Source organism: Capricornis sumatraensis, chromosome 4 (genome assembly GCF_032405125.1).
Source record: "Capricornis sumatraensis isolate serow.1 chromosome 4, serow.2, whole genome shotgun sequence".
NCBI lineage: Eukaryota > Metazoa > Chordata > Mammalia > Artiodactyla > Bovidae > Capricornis > Capricornis sumatraensis.
The window spans coordinates 55,142,056-55,164,696 of NC_091072.1; the positions used below are offsets into that span (position 1 = coordinate 55,142,056).

The following is a 22,641-nucleotide window of genomic DNA, read 5'->3' on the forward strand; positions in this document are numbered from 1 at the left end:
ATTTTCCAGGCAAGAGTACTGGAGTGGGGTGCCATTGCCTTCTCCGATTTGAGATATTAGGTTGACTAAGTTCTCAGAGGCCCAAAGTAATTGTGATCTAGGCCTTCTACACCCCAATTCAAGTGCTATTTCTCCTATTTTTTAAATTGTTAGTCAATCTCACTCACCCTTCTAGATTTCATCTCCACAAGAAAAGGGATCATTTTTCACTGCTTTATTCTTGGCACCCAAGACACTATCTGGCACTCAGTAAGTAACTCAAAAATGTTGAATAAATGAATTTCAGATATCATTTTCTTAATAATCTTAGCAATAATGCTATATAATTTTACTGCTTAAAATGACTTTTCAAATTGTCTTCTCGTTAGGAGATGCAGCACAGAGTGAAGTTAAGAGCAAAGCGTAATTTTCCATAATATATTTAAGGCTATTCCATGAATTCTTGGAGCCTCCAATCTGTAGTCTCTACTGCTGGTATTAGCAACCAGGGGACTGGCAGAAATAGGAGAAACTGCACAAAAGTATTAGATTCTTACTCTTCCCTGTACTTCCTACTTTTTTAAAAACTGAAAAATGGTTCTCATACTTCATAAGGAATATACAGCTGCACAATAACAAAAATGTAAAAACAGCATAAAATGGCAAAATTTAACATCTCAGGTCTGTGGCTTGATAGGGAAATATGAAGATTTATCTTCTGGAGTAAGCGACTTAACTCAAAAATGTAACTAGTTTCTACATTGTCTGACCATTGAGTCCAAGGACATTGTTTTCAGCCTATTCATTTTAAAAAAAATGAAATCATATTGAGCATAGCCTATAATTATCACTGCTTGGGGTAGAAGAAGAAGATATTGTGTTTCCATCTGGTTTTTCAGGCACTGACTCTAATGGCCAAAACCAGAGGTGACTGTCATCCCAAAGGCAATTTATAGTTGGAAAGAGTCTTCCAGAGCTCTGGGAAAGAAAGGAAAGGGAAGGGAAAAGGAAAGGGTATAACAAAATAAAACAATTTCAATAGGAGGAAAAAGTATCTGCCACAGCTGTGCTTCATTTCCTTGACACAGCCTTATGCTCTCCATGATAACTAACGTTCATCAAGCAGCTAATATAAGGTTATATGCTTCACACGCATGGGATCAGTTAATCGAATTGTCCCCAAAATTCCATAAGGCAACCACTGTTATCTTAAGAGAAATAGAAACCTAGTATTACCTAGGCACACAGAAATAGAAACTAACTTAGCTAGAACTTGAAGGGACTTCTTTGGAACTCAGGGGCCTTGCATGTCATCCTTATCTTGTACTACCTCCCCAGCCACCATACTTGTGTGCACTGAACCACAGGCAAGCTGCAGTTAAACACACTCTTCCTTGGTTTGCGTCTTCGTTGCTACCTTTCTCAGCTGAATCCTATGAAACAACTTATCTGGCATCAAAGGGTGCCAAGAAAGCGGATGAAAAAGCCGTGAGCACACAGTGTAGAATAGGAGCCTTACCAGAGGAAACCTAGAGTGCCACACTGAATACTGGAATATCAAATAGCTATGAGTCTTATTTCCACTAAAACTATTACTCAAGAGACATTATTCATTCATTGCATCCCCATCCTCAGTCCCACCCATTACCTTATAGGTACTACTGGTCCACCATGGAGGGGTATGGAATTTGGATCTTACGTTGCCACCCTCCAGAAAAAGATAGCCAAGGAAGGAATCTGAGCACCCTCTAGCCACCCCTTCCAGCTCCCAAACTGTCATACAACCTTAGTAAAAGAGAGGAAAGAGATTTACCTGCTGCTATGGAGGCTGAAGCCTGAAAGTCATGTATAACCTTGGAAGGACTGTAATGGTTTTATCACAGGAATAGCATCTTTTTGAGAGGCAGGAGAGAGAAAAGAGCTGAACCACTCTGCAAATATTAACCAAGCTATTTTGGAGCAATAGCTATTGCCTTTGAAATCTTTCATCATGGGTCTATACTTAGAATTCAGATGAGCCTGGGGGAGGGGAACAGTGCAGTGTTAATCCCCAGTTGTTCTGAACTTGTCCTGTAAGCAGGCTAGCCTCTAAAGTGTCCCAAATTGAAGTGTTCGACGCTTTGCTTAAATTTAGGGGTCTATGCATTTCGTTTTAACCTGTCCTGGGTATAGATTGTCACATCATTCTGAAGGTGACACTTCTCGGTTTTCTTTCAAACTAGATGTTCTAGAGAGCACTGGCTGTAATCACATTGAGAGACTGATGCTCCATGACAGCTAAAAGTTGGATTGAGTTTCAGGAGCTACTATATATAAAGCTGGGGCCACTTATGTCACCGCACTAATTAAATGCCATCTGGGTAACCACCCAGAACCTTCTGGGTTTTTGAGCCCATCACCCCGTTCAGACCAAGTCAGAGGCCAAGGAAGAGAACATGATGATGGACCTTTTTGAAACTGGCTCCTATTTCTTCTACTTGGACGGGGAAAATGTTACCCTGCAGCCCTTAGAAGTGGCAGAGGGCTCTCCTCTGTATCCAGGGAGTGATGGTACCCTGTCGCCCTGCCAGGACCAAATGCCCCCAGAAGCCGGGAGCGACAGCAGCGGAGAGGAACATGTCCTGGCGCCCCCAGGCCTGCAGCCTCCCCACTGCCCCGGCCAGTGTCTGATCTGGGCTTGCAAGACCTGCAAGAGAAAATCTGCCCCCACCGACCGGCGGAAGGCCGCCACCCTGCGCGAGAGGCGGCGGCTCAAGAAAATCAACGAGGCCTTCGAGGCACTGAAGCGACGGACTGTGGCCAACCCCAACCAGAGGCTGCCCAAGGTGGAGATTCTGCGGAGCGCCATTAACTACATCGAGCGGTTGCAGGACCTGCTGCAGCGCCTGGATCAGCAGGACAAAATGCAGGAGTTAGGGGTGGACCCCTTCAGCTACAGACCCAAGCAAGAAAATGTGAGCCCAGATGCTGCCGCCGGGGCCGGGGAATGGATAGGCTGATTAGGTGCCTTCCTCGGGGCCTTAACCTCCAGCTGCGCGGTCTCCGTTCCCGGCCCCCTTCCTCGCCCGCCCCTCCCGCTCCCTCGCTAATGAACCCCCGGTGACCCGTGAACACGGGGGTGCCAGCAAGAGGCAGGAAATTCGTACCCGGCCTGAGGAAACAGGGGAGACACCCCCGCCAACGGCCCCCTAACCCACCCCCGGAACCCATGTTTCTTGACTAATCTGCTGCCTCGGTTTTCCTCCAGCTTGAGGGTGCGGATTTCCTGCGCACCTGCAGCTCCCAGTGGCCAAGTGTTTCGGATCATTCCAGGGGGCTCGTGATAACTGCCAAGGAAGGTAAAGTAAAAGGGCATAGGGCTACTAGAGAAACTCCCGGGAAGGGGCTGGGGAGCTCTCTGGGGGTAGAAACCAATGCTCGGAGCCGAGCGGGAACCGGGATGTGCCCTGCGAGCTGGCGCTCCCAACGCGGGGACCGCGCCTCGCGCGGGGAGCAGGGCTGCCTTCCTTCCATGGGGAGTATGTTTATGTGTCTGTGTGTTTTCTGCTCCCAGGAGGGACAAGCATTGATTCATCGGCCTCGAGTAGCCTTCGATGCCTCTCTTCCATCGTGGACAGCATTTCCTCGGAGGAACACAAACTCCCCTGCGTGGAGGAGGTGGTGGAGAAGTAACTCAGCGGTCCGGACGTTCTCCACGGAGCAGGAAGATCCCACCCTCCCTGCTTCGCCTAATCCTTTAGATCACGTTACATTAATATTTAGGAAGCCAGACCCAGGAGTTTATGATAGGGAAGGAGACATATTCACAAAGAAACTTTTTGGAAACTGCTGTGCACGCTCGGATGAAAAAGCCTTTCGGCTTTGGGCTTGTATCTTGGGAACCGCGAGTGGCTTAAATCTAGCGGTTTTACTTTTTGTTTGGCTGGTTTTGTAATATATTTACTTTCATTATGATGATCCTTTTGTGCCATGTTCAGAAGAAGTTCATTCCTGTTTAAAACAAAGTGGGAACGTTGCATCTAAATGTTAGTGGTATTGAATGTATTTTTGTAAATAACATTAGTACTTTCATTTTTTATGTAAACCTAAGAAATATATTTTAAATGTGGAGTGACATATTGTATATAAAATGTGCGAGGATCCTGGTATTGTAATATTAAAAGATAAGTTTCTATATGAACAAAAGTTGGTCTAATTTGATTCAACTGAAAAAAAAATGTTTAGAGGGCATAAATAAAGGTGAACCACATTTTAATTTAGACACCACCCAAACCCATTTATTTGGGTGTTTACCTATGGGTCGATTTAAAAGGATTAAAATGGGTTGCTTTCCTGTGTCTGAATTAAACTGTTCACTTTTCTGTCTTATGTAGATCTCACATTTGTGGTTAGAAGTGAAGACAATTTGGAAAGAATCCGTCCTTTTCCCTTTTATCAACATCCCGTTTCTTCTTTTAGTTAAAACACAGAGCCCTTTACCTGGAGATCTGGGTGAGATTTATCAAAATTAACAACTGAATCCTTCAATCCAAGAAAGTCTCATCCTTACAAGAAATAACCACACACACCAAAAAAAAAAAAAAAAAATCCGCTAATTTTGCCCCAATTACTTTCCCTCTTTGACACTTCAGGCAGTGCCCTCCTGAGGAAGCATTCATATGGTGTACCCAGGACTGCCCTGGCCTCTAAGCAAGGTCTCTGATCCCTGCCTGGTTTTCTTGAACTAGACTGGTGGCTTGAAGACTGGAGTATCCTCTAGGCCTCTTGTGGTTTGGGTTTGTTTTCCAAATAGAAAGATAAAAGAAGGGGGACGATCTATCTCCTGAGGGCGGGTAGGCGTCTTTGATGGAAGGTTGCTTCCAGAGAGGTAAGGGTTAACTGGCTGAGGGCAAAAGACCACAACACACATGAAACCTCTTAGCTGGACTAAACAGGGAAGCCCCAGAGAGGCCTGAAGCCCCAGGAGCTCCTCACAGTGAGGGTTTTACAACGTGTGCCAGGTTTGTTTATCCTGTAACCTCAGGAAGAAACGACCACCAAGAATCGCAGTGGGAAGCAAAGCCTAGGAGGCGGGCAAGTCATTGCTTCGGAATCGCTACTTCTCCCTCTCATTCTGTAGATGGCAATTTCACTCCCTCCTCCTCCTCCCTTAACTGCTTCCTTTCCTCTTTTTCTCCACAGCTATTGCCCAGTTCAAAAATGTGAAAAATCAAATCGAACTCAGCATTCCCTAGCCCAACCTTGCTACCCAATGCCCCAGCCTGGACCTTGACGCCCACCACACGAGTCCCAGATGCCGCCACAGACCGCGCCCCCTGCAGGCAAGAAGCAGTATCTTGCCCTTTTAGCATTTCAAAAGGCCTCCGCCTGGGAATAACAGTTACGCAAATTTCTGGGCGCATGAATAATTCCAGTTTCTCCTGAAACACTTTTAAAATGTAGAAAGCTACATAGAGGAAACCGATCTGGACATATGATCCCTCTCAAAACTGTGAAGGCAGCAGGAGGGAGGGTGAGTGGAGGCAAACTGCTGAACGTCTGTGGGCTGATAAGTGAATCGTTGCTGCTCCTCCGTTTCCTCATGATATAATTCCTAGGGTTGTGAAAGTTCACTGTGAAGTCTTTAACCAAAATGGGACACAAAATAAACATTAAATGTTAGCTGTTTTCATTTTTCATTAGTAACTAGATTTACCATCAAGAAGCTTTTCTTCCACTAAAAGTCACAGTTCCTTCAGAATTAGTTGTCTAACTTCTTTACAGGCTCTGGCTGGGATAGTATTAATAACAATGAGACCAACAGCCGGATGAATGAGCCATTCCTAACACTTTACCTATTAACTCATATAATCCTACAAAGATCTGTGAGAGAAGTCCTGCTGTTATTTCTTATTCTGAGAAAAGGATACTTTGGAGCAGAAAGAGGTCCCCTCTGGCAGAGAGCCAGGATTTTGAGCCAGTCAACAACAATGGCTTCCAACTTGCTCCCTTAATCATGTATCATGAAAGAGAAGCCTTGAGAAAGAAGATACATTTATGGTCTGTAGGATAATTGGACTGAATTTGATAACTGTTTTTCAAAAGCTCTTTCTCGAGAGTACTTAGCTAGTAAACTCCAAATTAGAGAAGTCATTTAATTAAAATGCATGTGGTCAAGCACTGCAAATTATCTAATCTGAGTACATGTGAATGAAAATGTCTTGATTGTATGTATACCTCTTAATCATGCTTTTTATGTATCTATGATTTTTTCTGAGAATAGTGATTTCCTAATATATATATGGAATATATACATATATATATATATACACATGCACACATACAAACACCTCTATATTTTAGAAAATCAGATTCACGCCACAACTGAAATAAGATATCATAACCGAGCAGGTAAACTCATTTAACTTTACAATTACACATATATTTATAATAAGATTTGTGTTATAAGCTGCTCAGCAGCACAATGTTTTTTATCAATTCATGGACTTTACTTGCTGATAGATTTTATTTGGTCTTTGCAAACCAAATCCTCTTTATCTTTCTTAGTTGAGTAACCTGAGAAATTGTTTGGAATAAGTTTGCCCATAGAAATTCTCTTCATTAAATAGAGCAAATATTTCCCAAAGACTTCATGTGACCTCCACTGCTACAACTGACATGGTAGGCTTCCCAATGAATCCTTGGTGTGTTTGCAATTAAAATGTTTTTATTTGATATTAATGATGGTAATCTTGACTAAGGCCAAAGCCAAAACAAACAGGGCTGTGGAAACAGAAAATCAAGATGTTAATAACTTGGTAAAGATAAGCAATTTGAGATTTAAACTGAGCCTCATTTCAGAGGTTATTAAGTATAAAATAACAAGTGATTTTCTCTTATATGTTACCGAAGAAATAATCTGTAGAACATCAAATGTTAGCTTTCTTAAACTAACTTTAATCATCACACCTGGATCATTGAATTTCAAGCCTGAACATAGTGGAAATACCCTTTGTCTAAAGGACTCTCTCTTTTTTTTTTTCAGACTCTTTCATATGATTTGGGGTGGAGGTAGGATGCTAAAAATCAGTGATCCCAACTCCTCTTGAGATTGGTAGAGAAGTCTTGGGTTGCTATAGTGACCTTCACCCTTATTAAGACATTTAAATTCAAAGTTAGAATTTACCCATCTGTGCTTTTCTCTTAGTAATGTTTTGTCCCTTTTATTCATCTCAAAACTTTCCTCCTACAACACCTTATCTGGAAAAAATATTTAAAAAAATTTTAGTTTAAACTTTGACTGTCTCATCTCCAAATCTAATGCATTTGTAAATTAGCGATAACATGGTATTTCCTTAAAGAGCCAAGCCATCAAGGCATTTCTCCAACAGGCTCCTCCAGCCACTCCCTTAGAGTCAGCAGTGTTACAAAAGATGACCCTCCTTCGTAGAGGTTTCATTCTGAAAAAGCAATTTTTTGCAAGCCTAGTTCACAGTCAGCCTGTGAGATGGAATGCCTATGCCATGTGCTGGAACAAAGACAATGCTGCAAGGACTGCCTACTTTCTCTACTCTCAAGGCTGCTTAAAGTCCTTACTTAGGCCTTTGATCTCTCCTGGGAGTCTTCGAACTAGGCAGAGGCCGATGTCTTCTTCAGCTGTCTTCTCCACAAATTTTTCCAGCAGCTTTGGCAGGTACTAATGTGTTTACTTAGGTGTGCCTGTTCCCGGAACTAATAGTGGTTTGAAATTGTTCGGCACATTGTTATGTCAAATATAATAAGCAAAATTTCAAGAACAACTTCCATAATCCAGGAGTTGATAAGGGTCTCAGATAGGGGCAGAAGTGAGTTGAAATGAACTTATCTTCCTATGTATATTTAATTTCTCCTGCTGAGAGAAACACGGAGAATTTTCAATCATGCAGAATTCCTAGGGTGGGCAACTTTTACTAGAAAAGGAAGCTCTGAGCATCATTTTGCTGGTGTGGTCTGTCCATCAACACTAGGATTGTTGCCATAATGCTCAAACTAAAATAAGCTCTCAAAAAAAAAAAAAAAGAAAGAAAGTTGATGATTACTTAAAGGTCTTTGCAATTAAAACCTGCTCGTAAGTCTAAACTGTAAGAAAATTAAGTATGTGTTTATTTTGCTTCAGAATGTAAAATAACACAAAAATTTAAAAACCATTATATCTGCTTCATCAGAATCTTGGTGAGCATTTATTTATATGACCCAGCTGGGCTGACTTTTCCTCTCATCTTCAGCCTACTGTGATATTTTCCTAGCAGAGTCAGTGGTGGAACATGGAAGACATCCACGTGAAGAAATAGGGTAAAACAGATTGTATTTTCATTCTTTTCTATGAGAAGCAAAAGCCAATATGGTCTGATTTTGAGAAGAGGCCACCCTCTTCTCTTGAGTAGAAGAGCAATGGTTAAAAAGTCAATTTTAATGTTTTCTTGTATACTTCTCTGTTCAACTTTCCCCCACAAAAAAAAAAAAAAAAAAAAAAAAACAGCCTGTTTTTGTCTTACTCAGTTTCCCATTTTCCCCTCCCATGGTCTCTCCTGGGAAAAGAACAGGGGAGTTATCTCCTGATTTGGGGGGCCCAGGCATCTCTGAATGCGTTGGCTTCCTACCTTCTTTGTAGCCTTCTTCCCATTTTTTGATCTCTTTCTCCTCTAGCCCCTGACAGAGGTCTCAAAGTTTTGTCTCGGTTTTTAACTTTGGTGCTCTGAGATCCTCTTTTCAGCGCTTAGGTCCCAAGGGTCCTCAACCCTGGACCCTGTTCCCCCCGCCCGCAGCAAGTTCCATTAAGCCGCCGGGCGCTTGTGTTTTCTCGGCTTCTTTAGTTCCACTGGCCCGCGGCACTCTGGTAAATTTGTTTTGAGATCACCTTACCAAAGACAGCCTTAACCTCTGGTTCCTGACAGGGCCTCCTGAGTGACAGCGTCTTCTCAGGCCGGGAGCCGAGGGAAAGCTCCCCGGACCTGCGTTTGCGAGCGTCTGCTCTGGAGCGCTAACGGCGCGCACGGAGCCCGGACTGACTGGAGAAGGAAACGAATGGAATTCACCTCTAGGAGCTCAAGCCCTCCCGAAGCGATGCCTAGTTTCCAATTCTGTGTGACCTGGGGCAAATGACTTACTTCCCGAGCTTGGCTACCTTCTTTTAATAATGGGTCCAGTTACAGTTGCCACAGAATTGTTGGAAGTCATAACTGAGAGCATACATAGCAAGTGTTGGGAACAGTGCTTCCCAAGAGAAAACTCTTCATAATTGTTTGCTTACAAATATCCTATGCTTAACAACTTTGGGGACAAAGCACGTTAGGTGCCTTGTGGAAAGAAATCGAGAAAGACAAGCCAGAAGCATAACTTCTATCTTCCACTTAAACTTGAAGGAGCAAATTTATGTGTGCCCCAACCTTCAGTTTGCACACAGGTCTGTATTAGCTTTGACCAGTGTGTGACAGTCGGGACTACATAGCCAAAGAAAGTGCTACTATCGCTGTTGACCAGAACCTGTGGTGCCTCGCTGAGAATTTCTGGATGAGAATATCTACCCACTACTGTGCTTCTGAGGTCACAACGTGCACACTTTGGAATGTTTCCACTCCCCTGGATGGGTCCTTTAGGAACTCAGTTCTTTTACCTGGTGTAGCCCTGGGTACCTATTCATTTCAAAGGCGTCTACTTGTTAACAGTTCTAAAAATAAGGGGCAGATGACTTCCCACTGCCCAATTAAGCTGTCCATTGGTATGAAAAGGAGCCAGATTTTCAAGGGGTGGGGTGGTGATGGTGGTGGTAGAGGTTGTGTCTTTTTCTTGGAGATGACAGAACTTGGGAAAGGGGACAGCAGCAGGCACGTTTGTAGCAAACTTTGGTGACTGACATTCTCCTACCCCTGATTTTGGGGGGCCTTCACTTTGGAGAGCAGATTTCACCTTGAGAAAGTTAATACTTCTTTGGCCCCTGAAGATGGGGAAATCTGCCTTCCAGGGTTGCTTTCGGGAAATAATTTTAGAAAAATGTAATAGAAAAGAAGGCCTCCTCAGCCCCTGTTAATTCGGAGTCACAGTTTACTGGACTGTGACCCAAGATCAAGGTGCGAACTCGCTTCTTTTAATGAATCCAGAAGCCTGGTCCAAAACCTCAGAATATTCAAGTCTGTTTGTGAGACCCTGGAGTAATAGTTTTTTCCCATATATAAAAACTATCCTCTCCCCAACCCCTACAGCAAGTGATTTTGATAGTGAGTTAAGTCAGGGTGGAGGAGGGTTGACAAAAGCTGATTAATGGTTCACTGTCACTTAAATTGAAGCCCTCCCCTCCCGCCTTCTAGCCACGAAGTTTCAAAGACCCTGCTGTGATTGCTTTTCTGTAAGGCTTTTGTCGCCAAAGTGTGTGAAGTTACTCCGGTCGAAGGAGTTGGAAATTTTACACGAGCCAAGAAAGATTGCCCTGCCGGCAGCTGGGACGCATCTGTAACGGTGTTAGTTTGCCTGAAAGCAGAAAATTAGCGACCCCGAAGCCCAGCTTGGCTGTTTAGACTGTGGAAATGACAGGGCGGGGCAGAAAGAGGGAGAAGGGAGACGAGCCACTGGGAAGGAGTTCGTCTCTAAAACCTGGTTTCTTAGAAGACAAATCTTAGAGACGCAGTCAGGGTGGATCTTCCGCCTGCGCAGGTCCATCACAGGAGGAGGCGCTCAACAAACAGGCGCAGAAGCGGGAAAGAGAGGAAGCCAGGTGTGTTCCTGGTCACCTGGCCCTCCTGTGCCCACGCCCTTCAGATGAGCAGAGAGAAAACTCAGAGCGAGCTGTTTTTGGAGAAAATGAACCTCCCACGTTACCCCCAATAACACAAAGCCTACATAATGGCAATCTGATGAGAAACAAAACAGATTAAAAAAAAAAAAATCTAGAGCCACTTCATTATTAAAAGTGCCACTTGAAGTTTTTAGCAGCTGTTATTTGGCCTACTGGCTGAAAAAATTCCTGATACAACTAAAGTTCACGAAAAAGAGAACTACCTGAAAATAAAGTTGATTCTTCACGTGTCAGATTGGGAAGGCGGGTCCGCTTTTGGTGTCAACTGAAATGGGGAGCTCTATTTACCGATTTTCTTTTTAAATGTGAGAGCAATTGTACGAAGTTGGATTTCCTTCGTTCCTTTTGTCTGTGACACCCTCTAAGTGTCCCTTGGTTTAGGTAATCTAAAGAGTGCAAGTAAGCGGATTGGGGAGCCATCACCTCCGCCCCAGCAGAAACGCAGTAAAACCATTAGCGTCAAAAGGGGCAGTAAACAGCAAACTGTCTCTAGAGAAAAGGCGGAGGTTTGCCCAGACAGCCCTGGCGGGGGTTGCGGTGGGATATGCTAATAGTGCGGGGCCACAGGGGCCGGCCTCCCTCCCCCAAGAATATATAAAGAGCCCCAGCCCCAGCGCGGCAGACCCAGGCCGCCAGGCGACTGCCCTTGTTAATTACCAGAGACACGGACCAGGGAGCTCGGCCCGGGATTTCCCGGCCCTCAGCGGCGCCAGGCTCCGGTTTCTCCCCTATCTATCTCGCTGCTGCCCAGGCCCACCCCCTGCCTCTCTGCAGACGATGGACATGATGGACGGCTGCCAGTTCTCGCCCTCTGAGTACTTCTACGACGGCTCCTGCATCCCATCCCCCGAGGGCGAGTTCGGGGACGAGTTTGAGCCGCGAGTGGCTGCTTTCGGGGCTCACAAGGCAGACCTGCAAGGCTCAGACGAGGACGAGCACGTGCGAGCACCCACGGGCCACCACCAGGCCGGCCACTGCCTCATGTGGGCCTGCAAAGCATGCAAGAGGAAGTCCACCACCATGGATCGGCGGAAGGCGGCCACCATGCGCGAGCGGAGACGCCTGAAGAAGGTCAACCAGGCTTTCGACACGCTCAAGCGGTGCACCACGACCAACCCTAACCAGAGGCTGCCCAAGGTGGAGATCCTCAGGAATGCCATCCGCTACATTGAGAGCCTGCAGGAGCTGCTAAGGGAACAGGTGGAAAACTACTATAGCCTGCCAGGGCAGAACTGTTCTGAGCCCACCAGCCCCACCTCAAGTTGCTCTGATGGCATGGTAAGAGATGGCTCTGTACCTGCTAGGGCTTTCCCAACTTTTACAAAAATCCTTACATCTCATTTAGACCAGGTGTAGCAACCAGATATTCAGTGGTTACTGGTGGATAGTTGGGTATTGGGGGGTGGGGCGGGGACTGCCACATTTAGAAGAGAAGAGAGATGCCACATTTGGACTGATGCCAGCACACAGACAGCTGATGAACAGGATTTTGTCTTGAGTTCCTACCTACTCTAGGTGCACACTGAAGGAGCAGGTTGTCACTTGAGACAGCTGGCTGTGAATGATCAGTCAGATGTTTCCTCCATTACTCAGTTTATTTCCAGTATATTGCCTTCTCCAATATACTACAGTGGACCTTGACATACACTAACATCTAAAGGCAACTGTCTGAGGCCTCCACTGCCCCACGGTTTGTAACTGAAGGGAGAAACAGAAAGAAATGCCTGCATGGCCCCAGCCCCTACTCTGCTGATGCCTGGCTGAAAGTTGTTCATGCATTCTTTTCAGAGGGCGTTTGCTCCAACGCTGCCAGGTTTTAATGTGTTTCTGCCTTGGGAAAGTGTTCTCTCTCTGAATTAGTGTGGCTTCCTTTTACTCCAATCCATTTTGCATGGTTAACCCAGTGTACACTGCTGCTGAATTCCACCCTCTTCTTTCTGCTGCCTCTCTCCTCTTCTCCAAGCACAGAGATTGACCTCAGTGCCCTTGCGATTGGTGAGGCTAGCCCTTCCTAAATCAAGGCAATAAAGGTGATTGAGAGTGGTCAGTTTATGGAGCTGGTGCGCAAGCACTGCCTCACCTGAGATCAGAGCACCTTTTGCCAAGACCTGAAAACAAACGCCTTCTTCTGTGTCTTTTATTATAGCCGGAATGTAACAGCCCTATCTGGTCCAGAAAGAGCAGCAGTTTTGACAGCGTCTACTGTCCTGATGTACCAAATGGTAAGAACCAATGACTTCAGAGGAGTTTAAAGACCAGTCCAACTTCAGAATTTAGCCTATCAAAGTAGAGTCTGTTCTTCCATGCAGTACTGGGAAGAGAACAGAATGGTATTTATGGGGGTTTTGGCAGGGCAAAATAAACGCATATCTTCTGCTCAAAATCCTGCTAACAGATACATCCATGAACATACACACAGACGTGCGCTTTTGCTTGAAATATTACCCAGGTGCTTCTCCACTCCCCAGCTTCATCCCCATGAATTGCTAGATATTTGTTGCAAATTTCTACCAGGCTTTCTGTGACCACCTGACCTTTGGGTTTTGAAGGAGCTGACCTGCAGTTTAAGCGGCAGAATAAGCAAGGATTTTTTTTTTTTTAATGGTTTTCTCCTTGTGTCCTTAGTATATGCCACGGATAAAAGCTCCTTATCCAGCTTGGATTGCTTATCCAGCATAGTGGATCGGATCACCAACTCAGAGCAACCTGGATTGCCTCTCCAGGATCCAGCCTCTCTCTCCCCAGTTGCCAGCACCGATTCTCAGCCTGCAACTCCAGGGGCCTCTAGTTCCAGGCTCATTTATCATGTGCTATGAACTAAAAGTCTAGATCAGTTCTGTCAGAAGGCCTATTACACAGGAGGAAGGAGGCACCAAAAATCCAAAAGCAAGACAACCTGTATATAAACATTTCTGTTCTGTTGTAAATTTGTAAATATTATCTTGCCACTTTATAAGAAAGTGTATTTAAAAAGTCACTATTGCAATTTATACTTTCTTTTTTTCTTCTTTTCCTTGATCTTTGCTTTAGATATATAGTTCCAATGATATTATTTCTTATAGGGGCCGTTCATCAAAGGTAGTTTGTTGCAATGCTTAACTTATATATTTTTATAAATATTGCTTCTCAAAATATTACCTCTGATGTTTAGTGCTTTATTTTTTTTTCTTTAAAACATTAGAATAGATGTAAATCAGTTATAGGGGAGTTTTAAATATATTTAACTGTTTTGCTTTTTCTCTTTAATCCTTTGATTTATATTGTGTTAAATAAAATATAACAATACTGCCTAATGGTATATATTTTAACATTTTCTTATAAGAAATACATTTTTAATCTAGGCACAAAATAGTACTTTGTGGATGATTTCAAGATATAAGAGATTTTTGGAAACTCCACCATAAATAAAATTGTTTAAGTGAGGAAATATTTTGGTTTATGATTTTGTTAAAAGAATCCCCTAGTGGAATTGGCAGTCATTGATATGATGCCTTTAAGGTGGGGCTGAAAGTACTGAAACAGTCGGTTTTGTAGATAAATCTGAATAGCATCACACGGACTCAGTTTTAGGTCCTGTTGGTATCACGGATGAAAATACCACATTTCTACTTCAAGCATATTTCAAAGGTGCCTGCTAACTAACATTTTTCTTTTATCTTAATGTTGTACCATATAACATAAAGTTGTGTGTATCTGAAGCAAAGGTAGAAGGTATTCGGGACAATAACAGATTTTTAAACAAAAAGAGTGTACAACACTACATCATTATAGTATCCATGGTACATTAGAAATCATGAGTTAAGGTGATATATATCTATTTTCCTGAAAATGTCTTGATACATTAGTATATTAATATTGTCAATAAAATATTTAAAGGTATTGAGCTGTTTTTTCCTATCACTAAAGTGCTGGCATAAGAAAATTTACACAATGTATAGTAAAGTGAAGCAGACTCTAATTACCTTCTTCCTTTTCACAGACTTTTTTGTTTTATTAATTATATTTTATGATTCTGTGTTGTGTGTGCATGGTGGACATGTACCTTTTTGTTCATCACTTAAAAATCTCCTTTAGAAATGAATTGAGATGAAAATACAGCAATTTAGTGGAAAATTAGGTAGTCAATCATTGGAATAATTCTCACAAGGTCATTACCTTTGAGAAAGATGAAAAGGAAATATCATTGAAGCATCTGAGTTGGCTGTTCATAGAGAGCAGATAAAGAGAATTGTCTTCTCCTCTAATCGGTTCAAAATTTCTAAGGGTTTGCAGTTACATGTATTCATCAGCCAAAGCATATGAGCCCTGCTGGAGTTTGGCAGTTGAACTGTTCTCTGGAAGGTTTGCCCTTATTTTTGAAATGATTTTTCTCCTGCTTGTCCAGTCACCAGAGTTAAAAGAATAGACATTATTCCATAAAGAAAAGGAGAGAAGACAGGATGGGTTCAAAAAATACTGTAGCCACTGTCACTCTGTTAGCAGCATGCCCTGATACGGATGCTGACTTTTAGCACACAGGTAAGTCTTTCTTTATCCATGATTTGATAGTGTGAGGATTTGAAGTGGAAAGAATTCAAGAGGGCATTATAAAGATTCACATATAATTTTAATTTCAGTTTGAGTGATTCACTTTTGTTAGACAGTGTGTCTTCTATGAAGAAATTGGAAGTTTGTTGTTCCTAGTAGAGCCAGAAAAAAAGGAACTATCTAAAGACTCTTTTTTTTTTCTTAAAGTTCAATTTTAAAACACATGACCATATTCTGTTGCATTTTAAAAAAGTTAGCAGAGAATCTATGTAATTTTTAATTCAAGTGAATAAAAATTAATTTTACTACCAAACCCCAGTTGCTTGCAAATGTATTTTATATTCTCAGTTAACATAATAATGCCTCAAAGTATTTAGGTTTTCAGTGCTCTGGATTCAATACAGGCGGTGGTCAATGTATGATTAAAGACAACACTTTCCATGATAGCTTTGCTTAATTAATCTGATTTCCAGTGGACCAACAGTGAAGGCTGGTATCTGCTCAGTAAACAACTCAGCACAACACACATCACAACCAGTCATATATACTTTTTGACAAGGGCCTTTGGGAATTGGTTACAGTAATCCAGACCCAGAAAAATCTTCCCTTCTCCAACAAAGAAGGGGAGAAGAGCAGAGAAACAGTGATAGTGACAAAATATTCAAGTAAGGACAGGATTTTGCCATCTTACAAATTCCTTGAACAGGTGGGCTGCCACTAAGACTACATCAGACCCACCTCAGCTGGTGGAAAACATGCCACTAACAGTCAGTTTATAGGAAAACAGGAAAATGTTCCCTTTCCCATTTGTAGTCTGATAGGGAGGGGGTTTTCTGGAAATAAGAGTCAAAAGAGATTCCTTTCTCCTTATGCCTAAGAAATGCAAGTTCACTGGGCTGCATAGGAAAACTGAGTCCAGTGAGGTTATGGAAATTGGGAACTACTATTTGGAAGCAAGCTGCTATATAGATCAAGGTGTCTTGATTGCTCCTACTTTTTTTTCATTTGAAAAATGCAAGTCAGATAAAATTATTGGCTCTATTATAGCCCTAAATTCTTCTTTAAGGTGGCATTCCTAATCTCAGAGTAGTATTTCCTGAAATTCTCTATTTGACGTTACAACAGTTACTAGATTAATGAAGTAATTCAATTCTCTGACTTTCAGAGGTGGTATTTCTGGGAATGGTATTAGAGTACAGCTATTTGTAACTTCAGAAAAGCCCTGCTCAAATGGCAAAGTACCCCTGAAAATATCACCACTGAATATTCCCACACTGTCACAAAAAGCACAGAACATCAAATTTATTTCTTTAAGAATTCTGGTTTGATTTTAGTGGACTGATGATTTAATTGTTTAACACAGTATATTTGCTGAGCAAAGGATCTAAAATTTAATGCAGAGTCTAAACTGGGTCTAAAATTATTAACGTATTGTTCTCCTTTTAATTTTAATTGCCACAACGATAGCTTATGATAACACTAATAGTTGTCACTAAAATTGTTATAGTATTAAAATCTTATAAAAATAATCCATTGTAAAGGGAAAGCCAAATCTTACCTCCTTTTATGCTACTTAATTCCCTTCATTACAGATTAAGTGAACACTAATGATAAACCAGCAACTAAAAATTACTGAGTGTGTATTACTATGCAAATAAAGAAACAGAGGCTTATGGATTTTAATGTTTTCCCAAGAACACTCTATTTGGGCCTCTTCATAGAACATACTCCAGGAGGCTCAGGTGGAAATCACAAGGCACCTTATGATCTAGCATGGAAAGTCCCAGAAAATGATGTCTATTGCATTCTTCTGGTCAAGAAAGTTACTAAAGTCAACCAAGAATCACTGAGAAGCCAAGTAAACTCCACTTTTAATGGATGAAGTAGTAATGAATCTGTATCCATATTTAATCTACCATAATGACTAGGATATACTTGCAGTCACAGTTTTGTTACCATTCTTCCATTCTGCTGACGGTAATCTGGCCATGCCTCTATCACTTTCCATCGTCATTACAACCTTCAAAATAACTAGACTGTTCCAGCCCTGGACGTCTTCCCTGATCCTTAGACCTGTATATCCAACTACACATCCAACTGATGTTTAGATTCTCAATATCTCTGAATGTCTCAATGTTACCTCCAGGTAAACACATTCCAGATTAAGCTCATGCTGTTCTACTCTCTCTCTACATCTTAACCTGGTGCTGTCAGTGGTGATTCTCTCAGTGAAGGATAGATATCACCAGTTATACAAACATGAAACTTAGGACAGACTCCTGATATTTCAATCTCCCTTACCTCTTGTCTAATTCATTACAAAGTCCTATGAAATTATTCTCCGTAAATACCTCTCAAATCTCTACCCTCAGTCCAAACTATGGCTATTTCGATCCAGGAGTATCATAAGACTTTAACCTGTCCCTGTAACTTCCCTGGATCCCTCATTTCTGGAGACAGCATGCAAGTCTGTCCATGAGGACTGTCCCTTTCCTCTCCTCAGACCATGTGGTTCCGGTGGGGTTGATTGAACCTCGTGAGCCTGACCACGAGTGTATCCTCTTCCTTGGCCATATGATTATTCCATGAATGGATATGTGACCAAGTAGTTCAGTGTCAGTCCTGGGATATTTGCTGGAACTGTAGGGGGAAAGCTCTATTTTTGCTAGGGCAATAATATGAGAGTTTTGTTCTGTAGGCTGAAGCTGCCATGTCACTCCAGGAGAGGAGATCCTGCCTAAAAATAAAGTCAGGACAACAGAAATCAGATCTATGAGGTAGAGTGAAATACTCCTGAAAACCTGATTAAATATATGGATTGCAAAATGCTGGCAATCATGCTTTAAAAGCTTGGTGCCAGCAAAGATTTTTTTTTTTTTAAAGAGTATGAGTAGGAGCTTTGTTAACTGAAACAAAGAATCTTGCATAACGTCATTCTTTGATCTTTGACTACATACTGCAGTTTTGGAAGAAAAGCTATGACAAGCCTAAGACTGTGTGTTAAAAAGAAGAGACATCATTTTGACAACAAACATCCATATAGTCAAAGCTGTGGTTTTTCCAGGAGTTATGTACAGATGTGAATTGGACCATAAAGAAGGCTGAGCACTGAAGAATTGATGCTTTCAAACAGGTGCTGGAGAAGACTCTTGCGAGTCCCTTGGACTGCAAGGAGATCAAACCAGTCAATCCTAAAAGGAAATCAACCCTGAGTATTCACTAGAAGGACTGATGCTGAAGCTTAAGCTCCAATAATTTGGCCACCTGATGCAAAGAGCTAACTCACTGGAAAAGACCCTGATGCTGGGAAAGATTGAGGGCAAGAGGAGAAGGGGGCCACAAAGGATGGGATGGTTGGATGGCATCATTGACTTAATGCACATGAGTTTGAACAAACTCTGGAAGATGGTGAAGTACAGGGAAGACTGGTGTGCTGCAGTCTGTGGTGTTACAAAGCGTCAGACAGAACTGCATGACTGAACAACATACTGCAGCCAGAGCAAGCATCTCAGAATACTCATCCGATCATGTCCAGCATCCCCTTCCCCTCCCAGCTTACTGAACATAGGATTTGCACAGAACATGCTCGTTAACATGACCCTCAAGCTCGAGTGTGTCCATACTCTGTCCACCTCTCTAGCTTTACCTCTTTCTGGTCAACTCCTTGCTCTCTCTACTCAGCCACATAGGAGACTTCTCAGTCACTACATCCCTCTTGCCAAAGCCACTCTGCACACTGTCTGCAGGGCTCCTTTCCCTTCCACTTCTAGCCCATTCCCACTCCTTTCAGATCTCAACTCAGGCATCAAGTCTAAGCAAGATCTTCTTGAATTCTTTCACAGTATCCAGTCCTCTTGCTCTAGGATCTCAACGTACTATATACCTCTTCTCTGTCACATGATTCAGAACTGCAATTGTATCTTAATTTCTGTGATTACTACCATTTGTTTCCTCCACCTTAAGAGCAAGCACCTGTTTTTGCTCAACCCTGGACTATATGAGAACTGATGTTGCTGAAGGTTTTGTTGCTGTGCAATGCATCCTTAATTTTCGAACTCTCTTTGCAGTTCCTTGCCATTATTTTCTATTTTTCTGCTCTTCTCTTAATTTTCTGTTTTATGTCAGTTTCTTATACCGACCTGTCTTATGCTGGCCAATCTTCAGATGTTTATTTCTTTTGGTGCTATTGCATGTCCTCTTTTCTTTTGGTTCACTGTGGACCTTTCCTACCTATCTGTTCTTATGGTAGAGATGCTTCTACAATTGCTTCAGTCATTCATGTCCTAAGGGAAGCTGCCCCACATGCATCCTGCTTCTCCTGGTTATCCTTATTAGTAACTGTTAGTCAGGGATGTGGATCTTACATGAGGGCAAGCAAGCAAAAGACTGACCAACATTTATGAAGTCCATAGCTTGTCTCAATACTGCACTGAGATAAACAAATACTTACTGTCGTGAGTTCAGACTAAGAAAGAAAAATAAATCACCATTTAACAGTGGGACCTAAACTGAAAGGTCATGATGTTGATGGGACTGGAGAGTTTGTGATAGCCATACTGAGGCTGAAATTATGAGACAATCTGAGTTAAGTAAACCAGAGAAGCCAAGTGGTAGTGGGATACAGTGAACACAGAAACAGAACTATTTCTGACCTTCATGAGGCCTGGGCAAGAGTTGAAGTTGATTCCCACCTAATTAGCTGAGGGGACTTAAGTAAGTTACTTAGATTCTCAAAAGCTGTTTACTCACTTATAAGTGAAGTCACTCAGTCATGTCTGACTCTTTGGGACCCCGTGGACTGTAGCCCACCAGACTCCTCTGTCCATGGGATTTTCCAGGCAAGAATACTGGAGTGGGTTGCCATTTCCTTCTCCAGGGGACCTTCCCAACCCAGGGATCGAACCCCGGTCTCCTGCATTGTAGGCAGACACTTTTACCATCTGAGACACCAGGGAAGTCCTGTACTCACTTACAGATATGGATAATAATAGAATAAATCACAAGAATTTTTTTGAGAATTACATGACATAAGGCATACAAATGCAGTAGGAAATGGCAACCCACTCCACTATCCATGCCAGGAAAATTCCATAGACAGAGGAGCCAGGTGGGCTACAGTCCACGGGACTGCAAAGAGTTGGACACAACTGAGTGACTGGGAAAGATTGAAGGCAGAGAAGAAGGGGATGACAGAGGATGAGATGGGTGGATGGCATGACCAACTCAATGGAAATGAGTTTGAGATTGAAGGCAGGAGAACAAGGGGATGACAGAGGATGAGATGGGTGGATGGCGTGACCGACTCAATGGAAATGAGTTTGAGTAAGCTCCAGGAGCTGGTGATGGACAGGGAAGCCTGGCATGCTGCAATCCATGGGGTCGCAAAGAGTCAGACATGACTGAGCGACTGAAATTAACTGAGCAACTGACCATGCAAAAGGCATACAAAATGCTTAGTTTAGTGCCTAACACATAACACAAACTCAAAAAATGGTAATAAAAGAAAAAAATACAATGATTGAGACTTAGCACGAAGACTCATAAATGCTTAATGTGGGGATCTTTAGAATTATCTTGATTCCAGAGATGTCCTCCTGCTTTTGTGACCATTGGCTCAAGTGAAAGTGAAAGTCACTGAGTCGTGTCTGACTCTTTGCAACCCCATAGGCTATACAGTACATGGAATTCTCCAGGTGAGAACAAAGAGTGGGTAGTCTATCCCTTCTCCAAGGAATCTTCCCCATCCAGGGATCAAACCCAGGTTTCCCACATTGCAGGTGAATTCTTCACCAGCTGAGCCACTAGCCATCATAGTCAACAAGAGTCTGAAATGCAGTACTTCGATGCAATCTCAAAAACAACAGAATGATCTCTGTTCGTTTCCAAGGCAAACCATTCAATAGCACAGTAATCCAAGTCTATGACCCAACCAATAATGCTGAAGAAGCTGAAGTTGAACAGTTCTATGAAAAACTATAAGACCTTCTAGAAGTAACACCCAAAAAAGATGTTCTTTTCATTACAAGGGACTGGAATGCAAAAGCAGGAAATCAAGAGCTACCTGGAATAACAGGCAAATTTGGCCTTGGAGTACAAAACAAAGCAGGGCAAAGCTAACAAAGTTTTGCCAAGAGAATGCACTGGTCATAGCAATCACGCTCTTCCAACAATACAAGAGATGACTCTACACATGGACATCACCAGATGTCAACAATGAAATCAGATTGATTATATTCTTTGCCACCAAAGATGGAGAAGCTCTATACAGTCAGCAAAAACAAGACCGGGAGCTGACTGTGGCTCAGATCATGAGCTCCTTATTGCCAAATTCAGACTTAAATTGAAGAAAGTAGGGAAAACCACCAGACCATTCATGTATGACCTAAATCAAATCCCTAATGATTATACAGTGTAAGAAAGAAATAGATTCAAGGGGTTAGATCTGATAAGAGTGACTGAAGAACTATGGAGGGAGGTTCGTGACACTGTACAGGAGGCAGTGATAAAGACCATCCCCAAGAAAAATGAATGCAAAAAGCCAAAGTGGTTATCTGAGGAGGCCTTACAAATAGCTGAGAAAAGAAGAGAAGTGAAACCCAAAGGAGAAAAGGAAAGTTACACCCATTTGAATGAAGAGTTCCAAAGAATAGCAAGGAGAGATAAGAAAGCCTTCCTCAGTGATGAATGCAAAGAAATAGAGGAAAACAACAGAATGGGAAAGACTAGAGATCTCTTCAAGAAAATAGAGATATCAAGGGAACATTTCATGCAAAGATGGGCAGAATAAAGGACAGAAATGGTATGAATCTAGCAGAAGCAGAAGATACTAAGAAGAGGTGGCAAGAATACACAGAAGAACTATACAAAAAAGATCTTCATGACCCAGATAACCATGATGGTGGGATTACCCACCTAAAGCCAGATATACTGGAATGTGAAGTCAAGTGGGCTTTAGGAAGCATCACTACAAACAAAGCAAGAGGAGGTGATGGAATGCCAGTTGAGCTATTTCAAATGCTAAAAGATGATGCTGTGAAAGTGCTGCATTCAGTATGCCAGCAAATTTTTAAAAGTCAGCAGTGGCCACAGGACTGGAAAAGGTCAATTTTCATTCCAATCCCAAAGAAAGACAATGCCAAAGAATATTTAAGTGAAGTCGCTCAGTCATGTCTGACTCTTTGTGACCCCACACACTGTAGCCCACCAGGCTCCTCCATCCATGGAATTTTCCAGGGAACAGTACTGGAGTGGGTTGCCATTGAAAGAACGTTCAAACTAATGCACAGTTGTATGCATCTCACATGCTAGCAAAGTAATGCTCAAAATTC

At 42.4% G+C, this 22,641-nt stretch overlaps 2 protein-coding genes across 2 annotated transcripts; both read left to right on the top strand.

Moving 5' to 3' along the window:
• The first annotated feature begins 2,414 nt into the window (after nucleotides 1-2,414).
• On the top strand, nucleotides 2,415-3,651 carry MYF6 (myogenic factor 6). The gene is made up of 3 exons (XM_068971874.1): nucleotides 2,415-2,933; nucleotides 3,227-3,317; nucleotides 3,533-3,651. Exons 1-3 carry the CDS (start codon nucleotides 2,415-2,417, stop codon nucleotides 3,649-3,651), a joined length of 729 nt encoding a protein of 242 aa, XP_068827975.1.
• A 7,912-nt stretch (nucleotides 3,652-11,563) lies between these two features.
• Nucleotides 11,564-13,602, top strand: MYF5 (myogenic factor 5). Its single transcript, XM_068972047.1, has 3 exons — nucleotides 11,564-12,064; nucleotides 12,933-13,008; nucleotides 13,412-13,602. Exons 1-3 carry the CDS (start codon nucleotides 11,564-11,566, stop codon nucleotides 13,600-13,602), a joined length of 768 nt encoding a protein of 255 aa, XP_068828148.1.
• The last annotated feature ends 9,039 nt before the right edge of the window (nucleotides 13,603-22,641 follow it).